This window comes from Corvus brachyrhynchos, unplaced genomic scaffold (genome assembly GCF_000691975.1).
Source record: "Corvus brachyrhynchos isolate BGI_N302 unplaced genomic scaffold, ASM69197v1 scaffold101, whole genome shotgun sequence".
Taxonomy (NCBI): Eukaryota; Metazoa; Chordata; class Aves; order Passeriformes; family Corvidae; genus Corvus; species Corvus brachyrhynchos.
In genome coordinates this window covers 8158666-8175344 of record NW_008237239.1, presented here as the reverse complement: position 1 = coordinate 8175344, position 16679 = coordinate 8158666, and the positions used below count along the sequence as shown (strand labels likewise).

The 16679-nt window shown below is 37.2% G+C and overlaps 1 protein-coding gene across 4 annotated transcripts in view; it reads right to left on the bottom strand.

Moving 5' to 3' along the window:
* DPYD (dihydropyrimidine dehydrogenase) overlaps positions 1 to 16679 on the bottom strand; it is a 348239-nt gene that overhangs the window by 243250 nt on the left and 88310 nt on the right. For 3 of the 4 annotated variants that reach the window (XM_017729849.1, XM_017729847.1, XM_017729848.1), the window contains 2 exons: positions 14524 to 14611; positions 2655 to 2816 (listed from right to left, as the gene is read on the bottom strand). In XM_017729849.1, coding sequence (XP_017585338.1) covers positions 2655 to 2816; positions 14524 to 14611 — 250 coding nt within the window. Of the gene's footprint in view, positions 1 to 8; positions 1391 to 2654; positions 2817 to 14523; positions 14612 to 16679 lie in introns of those variants that run through there. The other variant, XM_017729850.1, reaches the window with a different exon arrangement.

Below are 16679 nucleotides of genomic sequence, written 5' to 3'. Positions count from 1 at the left end.
CTGCTTTACTGAAAATTTATCTATTATCTCAGCTAGCAGTTGTGTCCTTTTATTATTGCTCACTCTCGTAATGCATCAAGTGTATGATCCTCAGACTAATTCCGAGGAAAAAAAAGCCTAAAACTGGCTTCATGCACAATGGAGTTTTCAGTAAATAAGCCCCTGTGGGACAAATATTACACCATGCATGAGAATCACCATGCAGCTCTCATTAAGACTAACACATGTTGCATGCCTAAATTACACAATTTGCTACGTTACTTGTATAGGTAGAGCTGTGAACACACTTCGTTTGCAGTATCTGGGCCAATTCTTGTATGAACAGTAGTACCTTACAATTTTCTTCAATATTATAATCTATATTTTTATAATGATTGTTACTTGGAAGCACTATTATATTTTTGCAACTACACCACTTTCACCGTAAAATTTAACTGAAAAGTAAAAAAGTACTAATTGCAAAAGTTACTGCCTATTACTACTAATTAGGAGTGCTGCAACAATACAAATTCTATGTTAAACAGCAGTAAACCTGAAGGTTATTAACAACTAATTTTTTTACCTTCTTTTACATTTTTATATGCTAGATGTATAGAAATAGAGCTACTATGAAAATATGAAGGATAATAAAATATATTGAAATGTTCTTTTTGTTGGGAGTGCCATATAGAACTACATAACAATTTTATTTTGCTAGAACTCTTGAAACTAATATAATTTTAAACAAACTTGAAACATTAGGAGCAAAGCCATTCAAAACTATTAATCCTCTGCAGTTTTCATATCAATCATTATGCTAGCACTGAGCTTTTTGAATAGATTTCTAAAGATTTTTTGAAGAAAAATGGCAGATATTTAGCATTATCTATCAAGCCATAATTCCTCTCTATTAATCATAGCATAGGGGCTAAAAGAAGATACAAATCAAATTATAACAGATATTACTTGCATTTGGTTCCTAAACAGTAATATTTCACCATTGTATTTATGATCTACTTGACAACTGCTTAATCTTTTTTGTTTGGTCGGTTGGTTGGGGGTTTTATCTTTGGTTTTGTGGGGGTTTAAGGAAAAAAAGAAGTCTGCTGTGCAACAGATACTAGCTTTTCACAATATGGAATAAACGCCATGAGAAGAAAAGCTAAGAAAAGTGCCTTTTGACTGATAAAACCCAACTATTGAACATACACATAAAGCTAATACAGTCCAGTGTCTCTAGTCTCACCCTGTAAATGAGAACTTTGGTCTAAGCTGCACTGATTCTTATACTTGTGCATTCAAATCTCAAGAAAAATGAAGTGGTTAGCTACTTAAATGACAGAGAGGATAGAAGATTCAGCAACAGCTAGCAGAAGAGTTTATCAGGTGCTCCAGAAGATTTACAAGTCTCCTGGAGAGATAAAAAGAAAAACAGATAAAAGGAGAGCAGCAGCAGCAGGTAGCAGTATTTGCTCATCAAATCATGACCCCCAGCCATAGAGAAGGGAGTGTGAAGTCTGTGCATGACACCAGAGGAAAATACTGGTCTTATAGATATCATCTGTTACTTCCAACTTAATTTGCATTTCTATTTTGGTCTGTCCTACAAAGTTGTTTTTTTTATTTTCCCAGGCTTTGCAAAGTTGACTGGAACTTCATTGTATGTTTGTAAATAAGATCAGCCAAATGGCTCATGATACAAAATAGGGGCATGCATATTAGTTAAGGACTGTATAGAAATGTGCAATCTTACCACAAGCATATGCTGTTTTTAATATAGCCACAACTCCCTCACTTTCACAGAGGCCAAAATCACAATTGTTAGCCAATGATATTTCAGCTAGATCAGATGAGTTACCATCTGAGACCTTAAGTTAGGTAAAAATTCTCCATGCCCTCAAAAGAAGTTAAGAAATGAGCAGTTGCCTCTTTTTTCAGATGGAAATTGGAGCATTGAAACTACATAATCAAAAGCAATGCACAAGAACCTCAACAAAAACCCATGAGAAGAATTCCTAACACGAAGCAGCAAGTAACAACGTCTGCTTCAGTAGCCAAATCATTCACCTACCCTTATGAACTAATAAATTTACACATACACATGTGTGAATCTGTATCTATATAAGTAGATGCACACGGACATATGTTTTAGGTCAACCTCAAACTACGTATTTACTTAGGTTTGGCAAAATAGGACAATAAAAAGAAAAAATCATCTGAAGCTTATCTTTGTCTCAAAGCCAGTATAAACACACATGAATTCTGCTATAGAATCTACCCTATGCCTGGAACAGTTCTACATCTCCTTAATATGCACTTACAGATAGAGGTGCACTTGATCTTTTCCCCTATGTAGCCTACTCGAGTAACATCCACAATTTCACCTGACTGAGATAAATCTTTCATTATAGAAGAAATTGTCTCAACTACTAGTATGTCTAAAGAATCATCGTGTCCACAAATAATGTTCTTTATGTTCCTATAATGTACTGCATTACAAAAGCATTCCTAAGCTTTTGAGTGTGCTGTAAGAAAAAGGATAATTATTCTAGCTTTCTATGCCTTTATTTTATTAGAATCAACCATTTTTTTTAAAAAATACATTAACAAAGGCAACCACTGGCAGTACTCATAGTACATACAAAGAATTTAAGACATTTGCAAGTCCTACCTACCTCAGTAGCAAACTGCTGCAATCCACCGATATTAATTGGTCCTTCCTCAGTGGCATACAAATTGCAGCCACCAACACAGAGATCTGATGTTGGACACACCATTCCGCATGTCAGGCCAAGTGGATTGTCAGAAAGAATCATTTTGGCAGCTCCATAATAGTTCTGAAGGAAAAAGAGAAAGGAAGAAGAAATAAAAAAGACAGTTGCGTACCAATGAAGCAAAAGTTAAAACCTTCAAGAGATAATAACTTTGTAGTAGAATAATACATAAATACATATGTTAAATAACACTAATATTACTTAAATGTACTAACATGTTATGCAAAATTCCATCAAAGACACTGAGAATAAAGTCAGAAAAAACTGTGGCTTGTGCAAAGATAAACTTTAGCTTTTTAGCTTGCAAAATAGTTAAAAGCGTCTTCAGTCTGAAGCGATTGTAGGATTTTTAGTAGCTTCACAAATCTTCCTTCAAAAACTACAACTGCTGCATTATGTACTTGAAAATATTTTCTCCATTTCTAAGTCAATTGGACAGTAGCTGAATTGCAACCCTTGGAGGTCTGACCAGAAAGTGCCAGTTACATTATCAGCTCTTTATGACACAGGAATGAAAGGCTTATTTTACACATCTGTGCAGACCATCTCTGTGGATATTCCTGTCCTTCACACCAGAGCAGTAGCGCCAACTTTCCCAGACACATGATGAGAAGACTTTCCACGTAGCCACCTGCAGATATTGCACTACTGAATTCTTTTTTGAACTCTTTTTTCCTCAGCACACACTGATCAGGGCAAACACTTATTCTCCAGTTTCTTTAAATAGCAAATCAGGGAACTGATTAAAGATGTTATGTACCATTCACAACTTCAAAGATTCTCGATATTCAGTGGACTTCTTCAGAAAAGGAATAGCCACCTGATATAAAAGGACTAGCAAGATTTCTTTCCATAATAAAACTCTAAGGAATGCCATTAGCAAGTTCCAAGTGTCTGACGCCGTGAGAAAACAACCCCTCATGTTTTTTTCAGCTGGATAATTGTCTTAAGAGGGAGCATCAGAGGAAATTCTAGGAGAGACCTGAAGTGTCATTTAAAGGGACGGAACTACTGATGTCAGCTCTGCACCTATGTTAATGAAATCATGGTGAAATTAAAGCAAACCTTTTACATACTGTATTTTCTTGCGTATAGTCAATATAGAAGTGTAGTTAATAGTACAGTGTAGTTCTTCCTTCATTTTACCACGTTTTCCAACCCCTCCAGAAGTCCCACCAAGGGAAGTCCATGAAGATGGTTAAATCTAGAGTTACCTTTTAGGACCAGAAGACAATATAGTACCCCTTAGAACCAGCACATGGCTGAGGTTCCACAAAGTTTCCTCAGTGAGAAATTAATGCTGGGATGTCATTCCAGCTTTCTCCACACTAGAAGTAACTGAGAGGCTGAAAACCAGTATGTCTCCTTCCTCTTCCACCACCTATTCCATATTCCAATCTTCAGCAACCATCACCAGCAAGAAACCATTTTCTAGAACAAGTACCTTCACCTGTCCTGTCCTGTCCCAGGACAGCTGACCCAGAACAGAGAGAAGATGTAGTGGTCAAGCACTGCAAAGTACTTGGTCGTAGCAGACCCTGTGCAATGCCTGGGACTTTCTGTCAAGTAGGTTAATGCACACAGAAGTGTTTATTCAAAGCAAGTGCTTTGCCACACAGAGTAAGAACTCACCAAGGAATAAGAACAGTGTCAAGATCTGACAATGTAACCAACAATGGGTAACAAGAATTTGATTTGGGAGGTTCAAATTCACTACAGGCAGATTATAAAACTGAGCATACAATTCTCTAAAGTTAAACCAGATGATACAGACACATACAGAGATTACCAAGAAAATGCCGACATTCAATAACTGTATTTCCAAACGTAACTGGACTTCTTGCTTACAGTTACTGGTCTACTGGACACCATGAGCCTCTGTCCATCACCTGGAAACACAAACCAACTGCCTAGGAGTACTTTCATGGGATTTCCTCAGACACTATTAAACCCCACTGAAATTCTAATCCTGGCTGAACAGGCAATCCCTTTATACAACTATTCGGAGAGAATCTTCAACCATTTCCCCTGCGACGACTAGCGAAACACTTTATTATCTGCAATTCTCATTTATTCCAATGTAAAGGAGTATTAGTTACACTGAAATTGTATGTATTAGAAAATATTTTTGCTCTTCCAGATGAATTACACTGTTTTGATATAGAGATTATTAGGGATGCTAAAAAAAACCTGTAAAGACACTGCAAGCTCAATTTGGCAGCAAAATACAGAAGTCCAGTTATATTGGAGATGTCACTGACACATAAATTTGCAGACAGCAGAAGTGACAGTCAGTGCAGGAGACCCACATCTTTCTGAAGCAGCACTGGGAGAGCAGCCCAGATACCCTGCAGCATCTTAAGTGGCTCTAAATGCCTGTTCCTCTGGCAATTACATCCCGACATTCCTTTTTTCCACTCTAAAGGAATAATTACAAACTAGTACTGGTGATTTTTCTAACTAACTCAAAGACAAAATGTTTTTCAATGAACTTTTGTTCTCTTTTATGTTTCACACATATTAGACTTATAGTGTTCCTTCCTGTGTCATCCAGGATTATTATGTTTATTATCTTCAGCTCTGGTTCAATGGAAAAAAAGTGCATTTGCATTTAAGCAACTTCATTAGGGATTTTCTAAATTTTTTAGCTTTGTAATTAAAATCAATATACAGACCTAGTTATGCCTAGAAAGAAAAGCTGTTAAATATTACCTTTTTAAAATTAATTTTCTTACATATATAAAGTATATTCTCACACTTGAGCTGTGCCAGTACAAGCAACATCAACACAGTTGGCACATCTTACTTCTTTTGCAAGCTCAAACCAAACTTTCAGCACAGCTATGCTACGGAAAGACAGGGTATGTTGAAGTACAAGTGACTTCAGAGAGACAGGCCCAGAATCACTATGGGTATAGGATCAAGATCACAGTTTGTTAAGGGGATATCTAAGGAAATCTGTCTCAGAACACCATACCAGAGTTTGGTAAGGAGGAGGCTGGAACTGAAGACCCAGTGGGGGAAAGGCCAAGTGCTTTACTCTTAATTTGAGGGAAATGTGATGGAGTATATAAAGGTAGAGACCTGATTTGGGAAGCTTTGAGATATTGCTGTCATGATCAGGAGTTCCTGCAGTGCCACTAGTAGCGGTGGCACCTGAGAAAAAAGGAATTACATCCTCTTCAAATAAGAGTATCAAAAAGTATATAGTACACATTAGCATACTAAATATTAAGACCTTAACTGAACTGTATCAAACAGTATATATCTTCTAATCTTAGCAACTAAAATATTTTTAACTATAAATTAAAAGACAGTCACATTTGAGAAAAGCAGGGCAAGGCTTCCCTAGTGTGCTCCAGCTGCACTAACACAGACACCTCCAGAGACGAAAGGGAAGCACAGGTTCAGAGTGGACTTGGTTTCCTGGTCTGCCAAAAAATAGTTACTCTGTGTTAATTTTACCATAGGTAAACTTAGAACATTCTCTCAGAAGAGCTGCAGTTCCCTTATTCTCCTCTTCTACCTTCCTGAAGACCAGTGCAACCACTGTTCCCATTGCAACTGTTCCTGCTTACTACCAGTGAAAGGATATCGCCACTGTGGAGTGGCTCAAGAGCAAGTCCATCTGCAAACCTCCTGCCTGCCAGGGCAAAGTGCAGTGTGGAGGACAGGCGCTGGGCAGGACTCCACATGCCCAGCTCTGAGTTGCTTCCTCTATTTATCCTTCTATTCTATTTAATCATTTATCCTGTCTTTACTGTGTAATTATACAACATATCAAACAATTAGAAAAATGTTTTACAATACTTGACAAAAACTGGCAGATACAGTTAAGTCTAGTAAGTTACACGGAGTGGTGTTATACAAGCTGCGTTAAAAAACTGCAAAGCACTGTGTTACTACAGTAATAAATGAGTTTATAGTACGTGTACAGTGTCTTAAATGTTTAGTTACACACACATTGTGCTTATGCAGCTTTATCCTTTTTAAGCCGAAAACATGTATTAATGATCATTACATTTATCAGTGACATTAAAAGTAGAATAGAATATTCACATTTTTTAAAAAAATATTGATCACTTCACAAAATTAGTGTGTAGTAGGCTGCATGTAAAACAGACATACCAAGATGCAGACCCGGCAGGCTGGTAACTGCGCACATGTTGTACATGAGAAAGGATCACAACTAAAGGGAGGCTGGCTTCATTAAAATGACACAGTTACTTCAGTTCATGGAATAATTCAATCTACCTTAACAGTTTGGAGTAATTTCTGTAGATGTTTAAATAATAAGATGACTCAGTTGGCCAGTTACTTAGAGACGTCACAGAGGAAGCCAGTCTAAAACTAGAATGTTTCTGAATTTTTTGATGAGATAAATGTCTGCTCCTGCCTTTGTTCATAGAATCTTTTTTCCTGTGCACTTCCATAGAAATAAAATTAATCTAACTGGGTAAGATGTTTTATGGTTTCCTACATCAAAATGTCAATAAATACTACATTGCTAACACAGGGAACAAAAACAAGCCTTAAACAGATACCAATAATCAGAGGAAAACAGGCAGAGGAGGATCTCCACATGTATCATTTGGAAGCATTATATAATTTGCATGCAAATTAGACTGTTTTTTACTTGAAAAAAACCTATTAAAACACATAGGATCAATACTGAGAGACCAGAAGAAATTGCATTTACTATCAGGAAATGCTTATAGCATCCTTTCTTTCAATTCAATTCAGGAGCTTTTTAAATAAATTCATTATGCATCAGGGTGTTTTGATATTGCAGTTTTCTCAAAAACAATGAAGAATATGCATTATTATGCTTTCTGTAATAAAAATGAATACACTGACTTTATCAGAATTTGGAGACAGTGTGAATACTTTAAAAAGAAAAAAGAAAGAAGTCATAATTTCTTTTTCATCTGGATTTAAGTTTAAAAAAGGGAGACATAGCAAAATACATGGAAAAATATCACCACCTCCTATTCTAGTTCATGTTCCGCAATGGCTTTAAAATTTACTCAAGATGTATTGGATTAAAATATTTCCACAGACCGAAGAGTCCCTATTTAAAGTATGTTGTTATATAAGGAGCATTTTTCACACTGACACACACCAGTTCAGATATAACAAGAAACGCCCTCAGTCTGTCAGCCCCCCCAAATATCTTCCAAAGAAGAATGAACAAAACATAACAGCAACTTACCAAATCATACATATTCTATATTATAATGCTGATGATTTTTAATCAATCCAGAAATCTTTCACATCATTTGACTTGTGCCATCATAACAGGACTGTAATTTCACACAGTGTCACTATCTTTTTATGAAAAAGAATGGAAGAAATATCTTGTACTGTCATTTTGTCCTTTGTAGTCTAGAATGTGAGAGATTCCTTAATTGACATAGTGTCATCGCAGAAGTCTATTCTACATAATTACACTACGGCAACTGAAACCAGCTGTCAGCCATTCCATTACACTAAGTACAAACAGACATCTCAAGAAAAGTCACTGCTTCATGTGCATCAATTTAACATCATTCCTACTTTTCCTTTTAATTTTTTTTTCTTTTCTTACTATTTTATTTAGTGACCTGAAATACACTAAGATTAACAGAGAAAGATGAATAAAACAGCACTTTCGAAAAACCTAGGGCCTCAAAGTAGTACTTAAAGATTAATTGTGATGCATATCTGTATATAATTATTACCAGTCACCTAGCAGCTTTCTGACTTTCACAATCTTTCATTGTATTAACCGTAATCCACCTACAGTATTTTACATAAGAACAGTGACTCGTCGTTTTCTACAGTCTTTGCAATGGCATATGGATGTCTTTTGTTAATTTAATCAGAGGTCCTTTGGCCCAGAAAAAACCCATCATTCTGTTTCTCTCACCTGTCATAATCCTATATCTCTCAACACCCTTTCTCTGTGGCAATCTTCTCTTCATTTATTTTCTCTTAGCAATTCCACAACTTTTTGTATCTTGTTTTCCTCTGTCTATGCACTTTTCATTTTTGTTATTTCTAATGTATTACCACAAACACATTTTCCTTTACTCCCTCTATCTCCCAAACTTCAGATTCACCCTTATCCCTTGGTATCCATCTCTATCATCCAGTTTGTTCCCTCCGTGATTTCTCCTTTAAAAAAGCAGAATTTACTCTTGAAAATCCCACACGAATTTCCTTTGGTTTCATTTAAACCTAAGGATTCCTCTGAAATTCTAAAGCTTACCCTCATGTTCCACAAGTTTCTCTCTACTGTTCCTGACATTCATTTCTCCCTCCTCCATTTCCCTTGCCAGTGTTCTGCACAGCCCAGGGACAACCTTTCACCTTTTATCCAGAGGGCAGCACGGCTTCGCTGATTTTGGGGGTTGGGCTACTTCTCGAGTTTGTTTTTCAATATGGGGTTTTTATTTGGTTTGGGGATTTTTTGAGGGGCACTGGGTTCTTTTTTCTTGCTGTTGCTCTTTTTTTAATGCTAGCGTCCATACAGTCTGTTAAAAAGAGTTGACGTGTCAGTGCAAACGAGCTGATTTTTATTACTAAGGGATATGGGAGAAGATGGTCTTTCTGAACACAGAAGTAACTGTTGAGTCAATGTCAGGAATCACTGTAATAATGCATAGCTTGAAATGAAAATATAAGCGCTAGTAACAGAGGGCTACAGCGACAAAGTGAGTTCTACGAGTACAGATAACACAAAAGATACTCCTGTACCCCCAGTTCTTCATTACAGACTGAGACTATAAAGGCTGAGTCACTCACTCCTTATGCCTGTGCTGTGTAAAAAAAGTTAATATTCCCATGTGCATTAACAGTTGTTTTTCCATCTACTATTCAACCATAAAGGTGTCTGATAACAAAAAGCTCCAAGACACTCTCACTGAGCAGTTCAAAGGCAGAGCATGTGAGGAGTTGTTGCTTTCTAAAGGTCCACTTCTCTGGCACAGTTTTGCTGAACAGGAGAAAAGATGGAACCCTACAAGTGTTCAGGCTGAGAGATGCTTCTGGGAAATAGTAGGAATTTCTGCTGCTGTAAAACATTTGCTTGTGCCAGTCCTAAAGGACGACAAGTGTTAAAGCTCCATTTTACAAATTCCTTCTTGCTTTGACATATCATCATAGGGAAAGGAGGGCATAAAATCCTAAAATCATTCCTGGTAGTCCTTCAGGGCTAGGGGACAAAGCTTCTCCTGCACCAGCAGAACATGTCTGGATTCTTTTAGTGTATTTTTTTTCTTTTTAAAGAAATAAACAACTAAGACAGTACTAGTTCATTATAAAACAAGGAATATACATTTTGCAGTGTGGTGGTATTTAAAGAGGACAGCTGGAAGTCAGAACACTTGTTTGCCATCTTTTGATGTTAAGAAATAAATATAGTAATGCATGCCTGGTGAATTTGAAGTCTGGTCTGAGAGACACAATTGCAAGCGGTCTTTGTGAACTGAGAAACACGAACTGGGAAGACACAATAGAATAGACTGTACCTTTATAAAGTGGAGTTGTAATCCAGTTTGTATGGAAAAAGAGAGTGGAAGTTGTGGCCTAAACTCTACTGAGTCACAGCAGCTAACACAATACAGCGTTAAGTGACATCCTTTCTCTCAAAGAGGCTCAAGGCTCATTGAGTCTGGCAACTCAATTACCCTCTCAACCCAGGAACAACCCTCCTCGGCCCTGTCCCTCTTCTACTCCAGAGCTCAGGTCTAATGGAAGAACAGCCAGAACAGCTACATTGTAGATGGCCTGTAAACATCTAAAAAGCCTCAGGCTTAAGAGAACAAGAATCGCTGACCCTTTATGATTGCTATTGCCATTTCCCAACAAAACAAACTGCATACAATACAGAGGTTTTAAATACCTGACAAAGTAATTCGTTTTCAGCATACTACTGTCTAAATAGTTTAAAGATATTAATATATAACATTAAATATATTAAAATGAATCATGTTTAAATAAATACCTGCATGCAATACTGCTTACACAAGGATAAGGACAGGGAATTTATTGAACACAATTTTCTCTAAACAAGTAGAAGAGTAACCAGCTGAAGTGAGTTACTCAAGTGGGTGATGAGATTCAGAAGCAGGACATGGACTGCAGTAAGTCTAGAAAAATGTACCTCAATTCCCTGAATTTATTGACCTCAAACACCTGAACATTCTACGTTTCACCTATTTATTTTTTGCTAGAAGCTACCATACATATTTACAAGCTTTTAGATTAAAAATGGAAGTTTATTTATATGATGAAAACAGCAAAAACAAATTTATCATACTGAAAACGATCTTCGGTGACATGCAAAATATCCTTGATCATCTTAAGCAATAAGCAAGAACTTCAGTGACAATAATGCAAAAAATTTCATCAGGCTGAATATTCAGACTCCTGAATGATAATATCTAACTTATTATTTCAATAGAAGTTTAGCAAAATGCATAACAAAGTGAAACCATTTTCATATAATTACTTACCAGTTCCATTAAAGACTTTCAAAATTATAAATGATACATTTTAGTGTTCAAAAGCACACCATTCTTGTCTCCTATCTGCTCTAAAAGTCTGTAGAGCAGGTACCACCACAGCAGCAGAATGAAAGATGGCAGAGGACACCACAGGAGCAGCTCTTGTAGTGGGCTCTCACACAGATTCTGCCAGGTCATGACTTCAGGTGAATCATTTCAACTTTTGGTACCCAGCTCTCAACTTCTACCTTGTACCTATTGCTTGCTTGACAGAAAGCAAGGAGTTTCAAAGTGCAGTACTGTAAAAACAGCAATACATAGCTACGACTATAAAACAATTCCACTAATAAAGTAAACCAGAAGAATTTCCTGTTATTTTCTGAAAAACAGAATTTTTTATAAGAGAGATTTTCTAGCAAAGGCATCAGAAACTAATACATTAAAAGGAAAATTCAGCCCAGCATATTGCAGCCATCAAGTCAAGGCTGGGTTCCCTCTATGCACTCATCCTTAAGTTGCTTGGGACACAAATTACAGGAGGCATAGCCACTGACATGGAGGCTACAAATATAAAAACACAGAAAGGTTTGGGTTGGAAGTGGACCTTGAAGATCATCTAGTTCCAAACCCCCTGCCATGGGCATGCAGGACTCTCTAGCCTTGCTCCTCAGCCCATGAAATCAGCTACTTGCTAAGCGTATCCCACTGGGGGTTTTACTCACTTCTAATTTTGGGGGGTTTGTTCTTTTGGTTTTGTTTTCTGGATTTTAGTTTTAAAGTCAGCATCATAGCTGTTGCAGAGAAATGCTTCCACAAGCATGCTATGTAAGATTTCTTCTGATATGGTAAGGAGAGAAACAAGAGTGTAAGACTGTATGTAAACTCACACTTGAAACTTGACTTAACAGAAGCAGTGCTGATTTAGGCATGCAATTTTCCATCCTAACATCTTTAACAGCAAAAACCAAATATCTGACTTTTCAAAACTTCCTGTATGTGAATGCTTCCTGCTGCCTAGACAACAACCAGACATCAACATGAGGTAAAAGCGGTTACCCAAGCTGCGGTACACCTTTTATAAAAGGTTTCAGAGGGGGTACAGAGGATATCGATAGGTAGGGATAGGGCCAAAAAAGACATGCTATGATTACATTTCAGTAATTTAAGATACTTTGGGTTCTCCACAAAAAAAAAAAAAAACCAACCCCAACATTATATCTCCTCAGAGAATAGTAATAAGCTGCAATTCTTTTCTACAGCAGGATTTTCTGATAAAACACCAAGTGATCAGGTCATCCTGCAAAAACAGTGTCTTACCAAGCATCTGCAGCTTCCAAGAGGATTCAAAAGCCATCATCAAACAACCCAAATTCCATAGGGTTGATCCACCTCCCTGACCATCTGACAGGTTAAATCTGGCCCTATTAGAATCACTAAGAGTGTACCCATTGGCTTCAGCAAGGCAAAGACTTTACTTCAAACCTTCAAAGCAGTTTACTATTATTCCAGTATAGCACTGCCAAAACACAACTCTACAGTCACCCCACCTTTATTGTCTCTACTTTGTAACAGAAGCACAGAATTCAAAATGAATCAGCCATTAAAATGACTTACCCTTTTTGTCAAGTTACAAAGGGGCATCATATTTTGGAGGCTGTCAGAGTCTAAGAGACCCACCAAATTTATTGTACCAGGATGCTGCTAGTGTTAGTTCTTTTCCTGACATCTTCTGTTGTAGTCTTCAATCCATCTTCCCTGGTTGCTTATTCCAAGCTTTATGTTTTGATAACTAGGCCCCTTTTCTTTCCTCAACAACATATCACCCTATCCTACCCAAAGCAGTAGCATAATGAATCCTCCATAAAAAAAGACCATCCTGGTAAAATACTTCCATAAAATTTGCTTTAGGTTTTCTAAACAAATACAGCACAATGATGAGACAGAGAGTAGCAGTTTCATTACTGCCTCATACCTTCCCTGCTCAGTTTGCCTGCTTCACGATGCCTGAAGAGGTAATAAGCAACAATATGCCACAAACTATACTGTGGTTGCAAACAGATGCCTACATTCATGAAAATAAATGCAGCAGTGACAGCATACAGATTATATAAGAAAACAGTCTATATGCATATACTGGGCATAATGCCAATTACTGCAAACCACATCAACACGTAGTTACATGATAATTGATACACACATTTTAATATCGCCTCTTATCCTAATGTTTCTTGTTAAGGTGCAGAATTTACTGGTGTCTTCTCCGTACCACACACAGTTTAGTGAAAGCCATGTGGCTCTTCACTTGCACATGGAAGTGCTGCTGTTCCCCACACACTTCACTCAGTGTTACCTGTGCTGGCCCTTTCAACTGCATGTAACAGTGAGAAATGTTAGAGCACAAAAAGCAGACAGATAATCTTTATAGCACCCTCAGTAGATTATGAGTCTAGTTGGGCTCATGCAGACATAACTCCCATGGCAGCTAATGATTCCATCAGATGGGAAGTAAGCTTTAAAAGGTACGGGGCAACCAATATCCAGTCATCTCTAGGCTATCCCTGATAGCATAATTAATCTTGTCACATCAACTATGCAGTAACCTTTATTTATTTCTATTTATGACCATTAAAAGTCTTTGTAAATCACAATTCAGAATAATGTTTTTAAGATTTCATTATGATCATCGTATAGTAGCCTATTAAGAAAAGGTACAGTACCTCCAAAGAGGGGGGCCCATTTATTCCTGTAGTATGTTATTAACAGTCCTAATGAGTGACTACACTTGCATTAAACAGAGCCTCTTACTATAAAGGACAAGGTAATATTCCTTGAGATTATTATCTTTATACCAAATTTCTGCCCATAGGAAATTTAAACTATAATCACTTCAAAAAAAAAAATAGAAAACCACCAACCCTCCCCACCCCCCCACCTTTAATGAAAGGAGAGGCTTGTAACTGTAATACCTCAGGTAACAAAAAGGTTAAATAATGACATAATGCTCAGGTTTTTGAATAGCATTGTATTTGAAAACCATTAATACCAAAAACTTGATAGAAAAAGTGACATGAAGAAATAGATCTGCACTATACGCTATCTGTACAGGCACAGAACAGAAGTAAAAATAATCAAAAATTAGCTAACTCAAACTTAAAAATGTCTATTCTAAACACTTTATTTTGAAGACTTTACAAAGATAAGCCTTGAAATGCAATCTCACTCACAAACTGCAAGTAACTGCTGTTTTCTCCTTCCACGTACAACTGCAAGCCCGACTTTACCTTGTTTGCAATGCTTGTGATGAATGACTTGATGTCCAGATTAGTTGGGCAACTCTTCTGACAGGGGGCATCTGCACACTTTAAGCATCTACAGGAATAAAAGAAAATGTGTCAAGAAGACATAGAATACAAGTGTTGCCAACAGCGTAAGGTTTTCAAGTTAGCACGCTAAAAGATAAGTCACAAGTAAGAATGCATAACACTTTCATAGAATTTCTATTTAAAACCTCAAAGCACTAAATTATCATTATTGACTTATCAAAACACAGATTAGTTATGTTTTGTTGACTGCACTTTACATAGGAAGGCAGAGGGTACCATTTACAAATACACAGACTCCACCTGTCAAAGTATTAGGAAACTGTCAAATTACATAGAGGTGATTTTTTTCCCTGGAATCCATGATTGTTAAACTTCTGACCAGTTCATTTTTCTATTGGAAAAAAAAAATCTGTGCTGTGACTCTAAATTTATTAATTAAGTTCTGGAAGTCTCACTATGGATTAAATTCTGAATGTTGGACACTCAGACATACAAAAGCAACAGTATTTCCACAGAGGACAGAATTACTTTTTACTGTATGTCCAAAGAATAAGAATAGCTGATAAATTTTCAAGTCACTTTTCTATGAATTTTCTGTCGTAAGTCTGTGACTTCTGAAAACAATTCAGTAGTCTTATGCATACTCCCAACCAAAATCCCTAAGACCTTCTTCCTGTCACTTCTAATGACAAAACCTAACTGTATATTAAAACATCTTAAGTAATAAAGACTGATTTTCTATTTCTGCATAGTCATACATGGGGATGTAATGATCTGGTTGCCTGCACAAGTCCTATCTAAGGATTAAGTCCTCAAGACAGTCTACACAATGTGCATTAAGCAAACCTAACAAAAAAAAAAAAATACGTCAGCTGAAAAAGTAAAATTGATCTCTATTAAGCATAAATGTATTAGCACACAGCCTTGGTTTTATAGATCAATGATTATCATAGGTCAAATGCCTCACTACTTATCTCAGAATTCGTTGGGTTATTCCAGATGCTCTTTTGATACTGCTTTAGTAACATACAGAATTAACGTAAATTGTGGGTTTAACAATCCATGGAAGATGAAATAAAATTTGATTTTTACATATTATTTGAGCCTAGATACTTACATAAGTTCCACAAGTCTACCTTAATTATTGTTATTCAGTGCTAGGTTGTTACAGTGGGGATTCTGTAACACAATGTATCAAACAAGGAGTCCCAGGGAAAAGAAATATATATGGACTGATTCTTGATAGATGTTTCAGAGATGTTTATTTCCCCAGCCGCATGGCCGGGGCTCTGCAGAGGAACTCTTACAATCACGGCACCCGAGGGTCCTTGCCTGGCAGGGGACACAAACCAACCAATGGGGAACGAGGCTGACCAGGGGCAGGGAAACGCCGTGTCTCCCCTCAGGGCCCCTCTCCAGGACCACATGGCAGGGGAGGAGACCCCAACATTTCACCCGTTTATTTTTAACAAAAGAGATTTAAAACTTAACACTGAAAACAACTGGACAAACATAACAAGAACAGTTTCAAAGTAAAACAAGCCACCCTCCTGAGTCTTTAAATGTCCAAACAGATTCTCTGGAGCATCTTAAGGCTGACAGAAGGGAGACAGGACTCTCCGAGCATGCTTTGTGGGGAAACTGAGGCAGGAGAGGGTTTCTTCCATTTCTACCTGTTGGAACTCTAAACAACAATAGTTAATTTCTTCCTTCCCCCTCTTCATCCCCCACTCGGCATTGGAGAGGGATTTTTGGGGAAACAATTGGCAAAGGCATGCTTTTGTGAGGGAAACCATGGATGAAAAAACAGAGTGGGAATACACTGGGGGTAATAGGATATAGGAAAAAGGTGAGATTAGGAAAGGGAGACTGTAGGGGGGGCCTACAATGGAGATATTGTCTAATATGACTACGATTTTTAGCATATATACTGCCTTTTACAGAAACACCATCAGGCCCAGTGACCTCTGCTGCTTGTAACCCTCTTCTACCTTGCACAATTTTGAATTCCACCACCTCTCCATCTCCCAAGCTTGGGATGTATTTTTCAGGGTTATTCTTTTTAATAGCAGTTCTATGAACGAATATGTCTTGCTGGTTGTCACATCTTGTTA